Below are 13,431 nucleotides of genomic sequence, written 5' to 3'. Positions count from 1 at the left end.
TTTTACAGCAGGATAACTAAGATCAGAATCTGGCTCAAAACACTGCATGCCAAATCAGCACAAGTTACCCTCTCTTGCAACTGACATGCATTTGCTAGCCCCCTGACACAGCATCCCCTGAATGTGGCAGACAGACTTCCGTGGGAGGTGCACCTGGGTCTGGTATCAAAGTCCCCTTTCAAAGAGAAAACAAAGCACAAGTAGCAAGTATAACTCACAAAACAAGTTCCTCTCATTGTTCACTTGGTTGAAAGTCATGATGCCGAATTCAAAACCACTTGGGTTCCAGCTACACGTGGGATGAATTCCTTATTGCTAATTCTGATTCTGAGATGACACCCTAATCTTTTGGGCCTCACGAAGAAGGGACACATAGCTGTGAATACAATTCATGAATCGTTTAGAAATGCTTGCAGTCTCCTTGTTCAAACGTACTAAATGTGGAGTGCAAAAGCCGCATGACGGCTTATTTAACACGTGAGTGATGTGGAAAATAAATGTGATGTTGAGTGTTATGACATACACCTAGGTATGGATGTAGAATCTGAAGTTTTGTTTTCCTAAAAGCAAAATGCAGTCAGATGATCTTAGAATACCTCACTGGGGTTTTTTTGTAAGTGTATTAAAGAGTTGACTAGCTTCTACTGTGGATCTAGATTTGGACTCACTACTGGTCTGCGTGTGTTTCATTGGGGAAACTGAGTGTGTTAGAGGTAAATTGTGCCATCACATATCTATAACCCTGCTTGCAGTTGCTGCTCTGTCTTAGCACTTAAACAGTATTCTACCAAAATGAAAGCCAGTTAGGAAAATTCTATTTAAACGTGAACCACAAAGCTTTAGTCAGCTAACTACACGTGCCCAGCATAACAACACTTAACAGCTAAGTCGTATGCTTTTCTCCATAGATCTCAAATCACTTTACAGAGTCTCAGAATCCCCATTTTACTGATGAGGTACAGACAGGGGAAGTGACTTGCCTAGACAGAGCCAGGAACAGATCCCAGATCTCCTCACTCCCAGTCTGGTGCCTTGCTGAGCCAAAGCTCAGCTAAGATCATTTCCTTTTTTACTAACCTTCCAAAACCTGAGTTCAGGATTCCATATTTTATCCTACAATGACTGACAACATCCTAGTAACCTAAAACAGCTCTCCCTACACTGCAAGAAGTAGCTGGGAGATCACCAACTACAGCAGAAGAGACAGCATCCCTGGGCTTAGTGTGGTATGTAAAGACAAGAATGCTCTTTAACTATTTTCTTTTCAAAAGTAAACGTAAGAAAACCTATCAAAACCTAGGACTTCATGGTTATCACTATGTTGCCTTTTGGGACTCCCTGAAATTCCACAATGACAGTGGGGACAGAATTCAGATCCTCCTGCTCCAAAAGCTCAGGTCCCTACAACTTAGGCTAAAGGAGAATCTCCATTCGCTGTTAGCAGTATAGGATGTATGACACCCAGTTGAGCAGTTCTGAATCCATCCAGTAAGACAGCAGTGGTACACATGCACACTACTCAGTTCATTAAATACATTGTACACATGTTCTGCATTAGTGATTTGGGAACGTAAACAGTTTTTTTAAATCTTTGCAGTTCATCTTTATTGTAATCTACCAACTTTTTCAGCTTTTACAGAAACTTTCTGTTAACATTAAACACTTTCCAACTCTTATTTTTATCATAACAGCTGTAGCACTATAATGGACTCTTACTTTTTGGCATATATTCTGCATACAAAATTTTGTTATCCCTGACATACTTTTCAACCTCCAAGGCTTGTTTGTAACCTACTTCCTTACCCTCTATTGAATTAAAACATTCTGCCTTATTTTCATTTAACTCAAGAATGAATACATTTAACAAAGCTGAATAGTGTTAGAGCACATTGTTCTGCTCATGATATCTTAATTAACTGCATGTAACCCAGCTGTCTCCTACACTTTGGTATTATTTTGTTACCTTATATCTGGACATTATCTTAAAGATGAAAAACTTTCATAATGAAACATAAGAACGGACATACTGGGTCAGACCAATGGTCCATCTAGCCCAGTATCCCGTCTTCTGACAGTGGCCAATGTCAGGTCAGAACAGACAATTGTTGAGTGATCAAACCTTCCTATTAAAAATATAATTTATTTTATACAGCTGTGTTGCTGCAAACTTCATTCTGCAGCTTTCACCCTGACGACCTACTCCCATTTCTTACAGCTGATGTGAAATAATTTTTGTAATAAACGAGGGATTATAGTACAATGCATCTTTTAAAATGCAAATGATTCTGTTACTGTAAGCATTATTCTTATATGCTTTGCAAACAGTTTTTTTTATAAGTTAACTTCCAGGCAAGTTTCCTTTAAAACAGACTTTGATCATCTTTGCTAATGCTTTTCTGAGTAAATTCAGGGAAAACGTGTGGAATGAGCCCAGATGTCTGTTACAAAACAGCCTCCCTGCATGAATGCAGGGTATAGTTTGTTAATAAGATTGATTGTGGTAAGTATCTCTTCTGAAAGACAACAAACAGAACATGCCTGAGATCGATGCCAAGAACACGAGGATTCCCAAAGCAAAGCCCTCTGTTAGAAAGCACAGAAAGATCTCATTTCCAATGCACAAGGAGTCATCAGAGAAAGTCCAGACCGGTAGCAGGTGGGGAGAGATGGTATCATGGAAAGGTCCCTCATGCTATCATAAAGGGACTAGCTTTAGTTACTTTAAAACCAAGCTTTCTCCTAATCATGCTGATCCCTGGCAAAGGGGTGAGTAATCCAGACTGTTCCAGCAAGCCAAGCTCCAGTCTGATTTGAGGAGTTTATCCCTGTAGGAACACATCAGCTACACAGAGTGCACCTCCACACTAGAGAGGAGGGAACTGCAAAACATCCTGGGTAATATTTAGCCTGGTGGCCACGTTTTGACCACCCCAGATTTAAAGGGACTTTTTTAAAACTTGCCTGTAGGGAATCCTTTTTCTTTAATTTCTATGGCCCTTTGATTTGACACTAGAGATTAGATCAACAGGCAAAGTTTGGCTGAAGATCTAAATTTACCCTAAATTCAGAGATGTTTAGTTTAGCCCTGTCTCCAGCTGATGCTAGATGCCAACTAATGCATTAGCTAATGTATGTAAAGATGTAGGGTCAGAGTCTCACTACATTTATGGCGTAAATCTAGAGCAATTCCATTATGTCAATGGGAAAAATTCTGCCCTGACTCACTCCCCTACAACTCCAATAGTTTTAGGCAGAATTGGCCCAGTCTTTCCACTTAATCTGGATTTACAGTAGTGCTAATGACCTCAGGATGGAATCAGAAAGCTCTATAAATAAGTGCTAAATTTTATCATTTTATGTGCTACTTAGTAATTTATTTCCCTGTTTCCCACGCTGTTTGTATAATTACATATTTTCAGTGGATCAGGCAGTGTTTCAGGAAACCACTATTTCAGCTAGAAAACACACACTGCAGCCCACATTTACCTATTTGTTCCCAGCACCCAGGGCCGGCGCTTCCATTTAGGCAACCTAGGCAGTTGCCTAGGGCACCAGGATTTGGGGGGGGCGGCATTTTACTGCCCTTGGCGGCAATTCGGCGGCAGGGGGTCCTTCCACGCTCTGGGTCTTTGGCGGCAATTCTGTGGCGGGTCCTTCACTCGCTCCGGGACCGCTGCCGAAGTGCCCCAAAGACCGGGAGCGCGGAAGGACCCCCCCGGCGCAGAATTGCCGATGACGACCGGGAGCGCGGAAGGACCCCCGCCTAGGGCGCCAAAAACCCTGGCGCTGCTCCTGCCAGCACCCAGACACCGGCATGGCTGTGAAAGAGCTGCAAGTGCATTCTACGTATGGACAGGCAAAGACCATGCTCTGCTAATATCCACCTCTACCACAACTAATAGCTTTTCCAATGGGTAGGGTTATATTGTTACCCAGACCACATGTTCATCCCTGTGGGAAACTTTTCTTTTATCTAGCCTCTGCCCTTGCACAGAGTGTATTTAATCTGCAGAGCAGGGTGCATTTAACTCCTTTACTGGTGACTCTGTGTATATAGGTGTTTCTACAGAGTCCATCACAAAATAACCACAACTTCACTTCCACCAAACTCGTTCTTGTTGGCACCTACCTTCCTCTGGGCAGCAGGTGCATTACACTTGGATCCATGCTTCATGGCTTAAGCCAATCACTAACTATTAGAGATCAGGAGGAGACCTAATGTGGGGGCGGAGGGGCAAATGATCCCATAGCTGCTACTGCAGGGTTCTTACACCTTTCTCTGAAGCAGCTAGCGCTGGTCACTGTCAAAGACAGGATGATGGATGAGATGGACCCTGGATATGACCCAATCTGGCAATTGCTATGTTCTTAAGTTTCTGTGAATGTTCAGTAGCATTCAACCTGGGTGTAGCTGGAATTTTCAGCAGCACAAGGGATCTGTTCTACCTGTACAGGGCAACCAAGAAATTAAGTTCATGCCTTTCTCTTTTAATCCCATCTCTTCTGTAACCTGTACCATTCCTACAGGTTACAGATAAACTGATTGGATGGTGTTGAATAGTTGTAAAGTTAGAGAAGACATGTATCTTCACTCTGTGTTTCTGTTCACTCAGATTGCTTCATGCTCTGAGTAATATCAAGATATGGTGGCTCACACATAGGAAATTAGAAATGGAGAATAAAATCAGGATAAAACTAAAAAGTCTTAGAAATCTATATGGATTCAGGCTGTATCAGCCTCCTGTCTGAACACATGCACTTGGACCGTTGCTTCATCTGCCTTTATCTGTGTAAAAGGTACAGAGATCAACAGAAAGGAAATGGAATGCATCCTATCCCCGTCTCCAGCCAGTAGGTTGGATATAAGAGTGGTTTCTATCGCCTTGCTGCTTTCCGAGAAACAAAGTCTGCCTTAGGAAAACTAGCTCCTTACCTCAAAGGGTTGTCTCATTTCTTTAGATAAAGATCACATAGCTATCACAAGCTTAAAACTTCCCTTGACACAACCCGAGTTTATCGGTATCATGCTGTCTCCTTACAACCAACTGGCCTTTTTTTTACCAGAGCTGGGCAAGTAATGCAAGAAGCAATGCTAGGAATATGCATTTGGATTTTTTTAATGAGTTTGCTTCAGCTGCATTCATGTCCTTTTTGCGCTTGTTCCCCATGGACCTTTAAGCCAGTGCATTTTACTGGCAAAACAGTCATGGGGAGAAGAGGCCGAAGCCACATGCGCCAATACTGACAGAAATGGAACTCAACATAGGCAGGTGGCAGCTACTCACGCTCGCCTCCAATCTAGGGTCAGAAACAACAGGGTGTGACTTACCAGAGCCACGTGTGCCTAGTACATGTAGAGGCCCTGTGAAATAAAGACTAATAGAGCATGCTCACAATAATGACCTGCAACCAACAGCAATGAGCCACACACAGCCTGAAGTCTGGCTGATCAGAAGGGGAGTGAGAGTGAGAGAGATGAAGACTGGGGAAATGGGAAGGAAAGAAAGAAAGAAAGAGGGGAAAGGGAGGAAGAGGGAGGGGGAATGAGGAAGGAATGAAGGGGAAATGGGAAAGGAAGGAAATGGGGGAATGAGGAAGGAAGGAAGATTGAGGGGGATGAGCAGGAAGGGGGGAAGAGGGAGGGAGGGAGCAAGGAAGAAGGAAGATGGAGGGGGGATGAGAAGGAAGGAAGGAAGAGGGAAGGAAGGAAGTTGGAGGGGGATGTGGAAGGAAGGAAGGAAGATGGAGGGGGATGAGAAAGGGAGGAAGAGGGAGGGAAGGGAAAGGGGGGATGAGGAAGGAAGGGAGGGAGGGAGAGGGAGGGAATGAAGGAAGCTGGAGGGGGATGAGGAAGGAAGAAAGGAAGAGGGAAGAGGGAATGAAGGAAGATGGAGGGGGATGAGGAAGGGAGGCAGAGGGAGGGAAGGGGATGAGAAGGAAGGAAGGAAGAGGGAAGGAGAAGGAAGGAAGATGGAGAGGGAAGAGGGAAGGAAGGAAGATAGAGGGAAGAGGGAAGGAAGGAAGATGGAGGGGGATGAGGAAGGAAGGAAGAGGGAAGGGAGGAAAATGGAGGGGGGATGAGAAGGGAGGAAGAGGGGGGAAGGGAAAGGGAGGAAGAGGGAGGGAGAGGGAAGGGGGAGGGAAGGAAAGAAGATGAGGAGGAAGAGGGAGGGAATGCAGGAAGCTGGAGGGGAATGAGGAAGGGAGGCAGAGGGAGGGAAGGGGATGAGAAGGAAGGAAGGAAGATGGAGGGGGATGAGGAAGGAAGGAAGAGGGAAGGGAGGAAAATGGAGGGGGGATGAGAAGGGAGAAAGAGGGGGGAAGGGAAAGGGGGGATGAGGGAGGGAGAGGGAAGGGGGAGGGAAGGAAAGAAGATGAGGAGGAAGAGGGAGGGAATGCAGGAAGCTGGAGGGGAATGAGGAAGGGAGGCAGAGGGAGGGAAGGGGATGAGAAGGAAGGAAGATGGAGAGGGAAGAGGGAAGGAAGGAAGATGGAGGGGGATGAGGAAGGAAGGAAGAGGGAAGGGAGGAAGATGGAGGGGGGGATGAGAAGGGAGAAAGAGGGGGAAGGGGAGGGGGAGGGAAGGAAAGAAGATGAGGAGGAAGAGGGAGGGGAATGAGGAAGGGAGGGAAGGAAAAGGGGGATGAGGGAGGTTGAGGGCAGGCCGGGGAGTGGGAGCCAGGGCAGAGCGGAGCAGACAGACCAGCGCCCCGCCCCGTCTCCCCTCCCCGCTTATCCGCGCCGGGCCGGGCCGGAGGCGCCGGGAAGATGCTGCGGCGGCGGGCGCGGCCGGGCTGGGGGCTCGCGCTGCTGCTGCTGCTGCTGGCGGGGCCGGGCTGGGCGGCGGGGCCCGCGGAGCGGAGCCGGCCCTACGCCGTGCTGCGGAGACAGAACCTGGGTAAGGAGGGGCCGGGCCGCTCCCCGCCCTCGGGCCCCAGCCCGGCTGCCGCCGCAGGCCCCTTCGCTCCCCGCCCCGGGCCGGGCTTGTCTCGCTGCTCTGCCCGGCGGGGGCTGGGGGCCGGACTCTGGGTCCCCTGGCAAGCCCCGTCCCCTCTCCGGGGCCCCCTTTCCCCGGTAGCCCGCGGCGGATGGGCCTCTCCAGCCGCCTGCGGGGGTCGGGGAGCCCCTCCCGGGAAGGGGCGCGGGAGGCTGGTTGGGCTGGTCCCGGGCTCCGGGCAGGTAAGTCGCCTCTGGACCTGGGGCTTGAGGAGCGCCGCTGTCTGCCCCAGAGCCCTTTGCAGTCGCCCACCCCAGTTGCTAGGCCTTGCTCGGTCCTTGCGATCGCCCCGCTGAGCTGCCCCCTGTGCGGGGTAGCACCTGAGGGGCCTGGCCCCCCTGAACTGCTCGCCAAGCCTTGGAGAGACCCCGGCCCATTCTGCCCCCCTCAGACCGCCCCGCTCGCCCCCAGGCATTTCACTGAGGGGGGCAGTTCTGACCCTGTCAAAATAGGATGTTCCCGCTGTTCGGGGAATTACATGCTCTGATTTTTTTTCCTTTCAAAAAATTGATTTCTGTTTTGTTTAGTTTGTATTTTATTATACATATAAAATAAAGTCAAAATCCAAACAAAACATTTTACTTTGGACTAAAGTAATTTTTTTCCTGAGTTTTCTTTAGTAGAGAATGTTGAACTTTGCAGGGTTGAGTCCTAATTGGGATGAAAACATATTTGAAAGTCTCAAAATAGTCCACAAAATATAACTTCTGTTCTCCACACAACTGTAGCACTGACCCATTTTTCACAGTGAGGAAGGCAGGAGAGGGCAACCCTGACATGCTGGTGGGTTTTCTTCTCCCCAGCTGTGAGATTGTTGTCTGCTATTTCCTCTTCCCTTGTGGCTACTAGCGCCATGTGGATTATTATTGTGTATATACAGCACAATAAATGCACACAGAGCTAGCCTAGACAGCCAAACATGCTGCTGATGATTGTTAAACCTTTTGAAATGATGTAAGCCTCAATGGAAGACATCAGAAGGTCCTGCAGAGCGAAGGCCTGTACATAGGTACACACTAGGTACAGCACAGGCACCTGCAGGGCAAGCTCCCCTCACCCTGTGTTGCAATGTGCCCCCAATTCTGGAGAGACCATCTCCAGAGGGTGTCTTCTATGGCCTACTCCTTGATATCTCTGAGATGACTGAAGTCAGGTGACTCGTACATTGATGGCCGGTTCTGTGACGTGGGCAGCAGCGGTTGCTCAGGCTGTACTGAGAAGAGTCGCATTGAGGAGCCAGATATGTATTTGATAAATACATATAATCTGCGAGGGACAACTTCCCCTTGTTGACCTCACCTCAAAACCTGCAGACTCGTCAGTCTGTGCCCTGGGGGAATACAGTCTAATGTTCTTGAAGCTGGACGATGTAAAATACTCCTGACTGACTGATTCCTTCAAGTTCAAAGTTCTAATATTTACAAACTATGGCGAGAGTTCCTTTGTAGGTTTGTGAGCTGTGAGCAAGGGAAACATCATATTTTGACATTCTTGGAACAAAATGTTTTGAGTTTCCTTTTGAAATAACGTTTTGTTTTGCATTGCTTTTATTTTGCATTAGATTTTATATTAGAACACTTAAAAGTCAAAAGCAAAATGAAATGTTTCAATTGACCTGACTTTTTTTTTTATTTATTTTAATTTTCTTTTTCTGGAGAATTTTGAAATTTTCAGGTTTTGTTCCTAACTGGAATGAAAAAAATTTCAAAATCCCCAAAGCCTCCATGCTCAGTTTCACTAGAAATGTATCTCGGTGCTGTGATATTAAGTTATGATCTGATTGTGAGATGAATCAGTCAGGCTGGTGTGTACTCTGTTCCCGTGGAGACTGCGGACCTGATATTTCAGTGAGTGTTCAGTGGAGAAGGGTTTGGACTATAGGGAAATGCTTCAAAGGGGTTTAGGGACTGGGGTGCACCTACTAGTGTAAGGTAAAGTAAGGGCTGGCATTGCCCAGAGGAGATTTTGTTCAGGTGGCTAACAGGCTGGTGGTGTCAGGGAGCTTACACTCAGTTAAGCACAAACTAGTCTCCCTCTCACAGGAGACAGGCGGGCAACAAGGAGACTCTCAGTCCTGGGTACCCCAAACACCATCACAGGGTTAGTAACTGAAATTCTTTAGAGTAGCAGCTGTGTTAGTCTGTATCCGTAAAAAGAACAGGAGTACTTGTGGCACCTTAGAGACTAACAAATTTATTTGAGCATAAGCTTTAGCTGGAGCCTACGAAAGCTTATGCTCAAATAAATTTGTTAGTCTCTAAGGTGCCACAAGTACTCCTGTTCTTTTTATGAAATTCTTTAGCTCAAGTAGATCTATGGGTTGCATTAGGGGTTTTCTGAGCCAAAGTTTCTGGGTTCTATCCCTCATGCCCACCTGTGTCCATATAGCCAAGGACCCTCCTATTCCACAGCCTTAAAATTCATCCCTTGTTGCAGAATTGGGCTCCAGAATCTTTGATTTCATTTAAAAAAACCTAGCCCTCATGGTTGTTGCAAAAATGACCTCAGCATGGTAAGCTGAGACAGTGCTGTTTTCCTGAGTTTGAAGATGGCCTGAAACTATAACCTTGAGAGCCGTGAGCTGCCCCATTCATCTAATTAGGTGTGGACTCTGGAACCTAAAAATATGTGGCATTTTGAAAACTGAAAATGTAGAGCTAGTATAAGACTAGATTTAAATATAAAAATTACTCACAGCTGATGTACTGATGGATTTTTTTCACTCCAGTTGCATTCAATAAAAAACTCCATTCTAAAAATGTATTGAAGTTGTCACAGAATTGAGGTCCAGTTTGCTGCAGACAATGTGGGTGCTCGAGTAGCTGGTGACTGTCTGTATACATACAGCCATGGATGCATTAATCTAACAAGCTGTGTTTTACAGCTGCCCAGTTTATATGTTTGGCAGATCTGGAGTCCCAGGTGGCCCTGATCTGGAAATGCAGTAGTTTTCACCCTCCTTGGGATGGTAGCAATGGCTTCAGAGGTCACTGGAACTGGAAACTGATCCCCTCAGGGCAGGGCCTGTTCATCCACACCAGTGAGTATCCAGCATAAGCATCCCATCTTGTTGCTAGTTTAAACAGCGGTTAGGTGTGAGTAGAAAGTCTCATCTAGTTATCAGATTTAAATCAGAAGTGAACAAGGGAACAAAACTGTTGTGGAATAAAAAGGATGCCAGCCACTCAAGTTGTGTTCTGTTCTTATCTCTCTCTGGCTGTTGCGTACATTAGATGAAAGGTTTCTGAAAGCAGAAGCCTTTGTGTTGTATGTGCCAGTGAAGTAATTTTAAAGTTTCGTTTGAAATGTTATCTCTAGGAAATACATGGTTGATAAGGAGATGTGCTTCATGTGACAAATTGCCTAATAGCAACAATCAAATAGACTGTGGGGAAAACAATGAGCATCCGAAAACGAGAGCAGCAAGTCGGGAGGAAAGATAATATGCTAGTAGTGAGCAGGGTAAAATACAAGTTGGTTGTAAATTTTCAGCTACTGCAGTTGGAGCCTGTAGGAGAACTAAGTGTATGTTATGTGCCCATAAAGCTTCACATGTGAGGGAGGGAGGGAGGGGATGGATAGGATTTTCTAAATTGGGATGACCATATGGTATTATCCAATAATAAAATGCACCCCCTATTATATGGATTAAAAACTGGATAACTTATAGTTCTCTAAAAGTAATCATAAATGGGGAACCATCATTCTAGTGGTGATGTTTCTAGAGGGGTCTAGTAGGGATCAGTTCTTGGCCCAGTGATATTGAATATCTTTTTCAGTGATGTGGAGGAAAACACATGATTGTTGGTAAAGTTTGCAGATGACACACATTGGTGGAGTAGTTAAAAAAAATAAAATAAAAAAATGTAAGGGCAAGTCTGATCTATAGAGCCATCTGGATTGCATGGGAAACTAGGCTCACTTGGGACAAAAAGCGGGACTGTCACTCCGAATAGGACTGCAGGGTTGGGGATAGGGAGGATGGTAGTCATGGTGGATAATCAGTTAAATGTGATCTTGCAGTGTGATGTGGTATCTGAGAGCAAATGCAATCCTTGGCTGTATAAGCAGGGGAATATTGAGTAGAAGTTGGTAGATGTTATTACAACTGTATTGGGCATTTGGGAGACTGTTACTGGGATAGTGTGTCCAGTTCTGGTGTCAACACTTGAAAAAGAATGTTGACAAATTGGAAATCCTTCAGAAAAGGTCTACAAGAATGATTCGAGGTCTGGAAGACTTGTATCACAGTGAGAGACTAAAGCTCAATCTGTTCAGTTGATCAAAGAGAAGGTTCAGAGGTGCTATGCGTATCTACTGGAGAGATTTCTGGTAGTAAAGGCCCCTTCATTCTAGCAGACAAAGACACAAGATCCCATGGCTGGAAGCTGAAGCTAGACAAATTCAGGCTAGACACAAGGTGCAGATTATTTAGTGAGTGTAATTAGCCACTGGAACAGTTTACCTAGGGTATGGGTGCATTTTATCACTTGAAGTCTTTAAATCAAGACTGGCCCTTTCTAAATGATAGGCTGTAGATCAGCCATAAGTGATTGGGCTTGACGCAGGAATCACTGCGTAAAAATCTCCAGCTTGTTATATAGGAGGTCAGACTAGATCATAATGGTCCCTTCTGGTCATAAATTTTATGAATTAATAAGTACTAAAATCCTGCCTGTGGCCACCCACTCTCAGTAATCACACGTTGTTATTCCAGATGAACTGAAACAAGCAGCACTTTATTTTGCTTGATAACGCTATCAAAAAATACAAGCAAGTGTTCCAGGGCAAGTGGGTGGTGGGGCACATTCAGAGTGATTAATGGCCCATGTGTGTGCACCAGGCATACATTTAATAAACACTGGTGAGGGCAAATGTTCACATGCAGCTTTAAAAGGGTGAAAATCTGGCCAGAAATGCAAAGGCAAATTAGGGGCGTGGTCCAACTCCCATTATAGACCAGGGAAAAACTGACTTCACTGGGAATTGGGTGATACCTAGGGACTCCTGACAAATTCACAGAAGGACCTTTGATGTCACCAGTTTGGGACATGCACTAAATCGGAAGATAAACATACACCCACATAACCTTTTCCCTCTTATACTTGCACCTATTCAACACATGCCATTTCTTCCCTCTTGCAGTGCTCATGGGGAGCATTTTCAGTATCCTGTTGATCACCATGATCCTGATGGCAGTATGCGTCTACAAGCCCATTCGACGACGGTAGCAGAGCGGGAAGAATCGGAACGGATTGGTCACCTTGCTTGTGGAAATTTTGCGATCAAATCCCTGGTGCTTGAAAATGACCTGTGCTGTGCAGCAACCGTAAATCCAGCCTGATTTGTAGTCTGAGTTCTGGCTCGTAAACCACTACGGCTGCTTCATAAAGAGACTGTGAGAAGTATTCCCCCCCCCCCCAACATGTAATGTAACCAGTTGTTTCCCTTGCAGACGCATGCCTACAACTGCTTGCCTCCTCTCAAAGACACCATAGCTAGAATCTGAAAATCTCCTCCCAGATCTCTAGCAATTAGTAGCTCAACAGAGGTCTATCTCTTCAAACATGGATGCCTAAAGTTAGACACTTAAATAAATGTGGCCTCAGTCTGGCAAATGTTATGTCGGTGACTAATTCTAAGCACTCATGTTTGAAAATGTTAGCTGTGAACTTCAGTTAGTATTTGGCCTAACTCTGATAGGAAAGGCTAGGAATATGTGAAGTATTTTACTTTGGTATTGCCCACAGGAAGACACTACCACTTAGACTTGCTGTATTTCTGAATTCTGTTCTCAATTCCTGGGTGGGAATATGACATGAGTAACCCTCATGGTACTCCTTAAACACAGCCTCTAAGTGATCCTAACATGAAAACAATATACTTTAGATAATGTGGTTCATGTGCCATTTTTGGCAGCAAGGCTGATTACAATTTCAGCTGTTTCAAATGTCAAAGTTTTCTCAATCTAGTCTGTCAAATACCTAGTGGACTACAGTGTGGTGGTAACAGAAACAGAGTTAAATGGAAAGCTTATAACTTTTGATTTGTTCTAAAAATCATAATTTTGCAAGCAGGCAAGTGCATTGGATTCTGATGTATTGATTGGTTTTGCAGTCTTAAGGAATGCAACTCTCCACTCAAGCATGAAGTCTTCTATCAGGTTTCTAGAGTGAGTTTTATAAAAGTCAGTCAAAAGACGAGGGCTTAAACATGCTCTAGTCATGAACTTGGCTTTGTAGGGCTGGCCTACGCACACATTTGAATTGAAATAAAAGTATGAATTAAAACTGATTTCATTATTTTGGGGGCATGTTGGTTTGTTACTGACTTTAGCTGCTTTTATTCTGAAATAAGTGGCTACACTCAGACTTGTACCAAAATAGCTATGTTGGTTTTAGGAATCCGGTCCAAGTTTTTTTGTAGACCAGACC

At 45.2% G+C, this 13,431-nt stretch overlaps 1 protein-coding gene across 1 annotated transcript; it reads left to right on the top strand.

Annotated features, from left to right (window-relative positions):
* The first annotated feature begins 6,768 nt into the window (after positions 1 to 6,768).
* On the top strand, positions 6,769 to 12,228 carry C16H12orf76 (chromosome 16 C12orf76 homolog). The gene is made up of 2 exons (XM_065417990.1): positions 6,769 to 6,898; positions 12,143 to 12,228. Exons 1-2 carry the CDS (start codon positions 6,769 to 6,771, stop codon positions 12,226 to 12,228), a joined length of 216 nt encoding a protein of 71 aa, XP_065274062.1.
* Positions 12,229 to 13,431: the final 1,203 nt, after the last annotated feature.

This window comes from Emys orbicularis, chromosome 16 (assembly GCF_028017835.1).
Source record: "Emys orbicularis isolate rEmyOrb1 chromosome 16, rEmyOrb1.hap1, whole genome shotgun sequence".
Lineage (NCBI taxonomy): Eukaryota > Metazoa > Chordata > Testudines > Emydidae > Emys > Emys orbicularis.
This window is presented reverse-complemented; position numbering and strand designations above follow the sequence as displayed.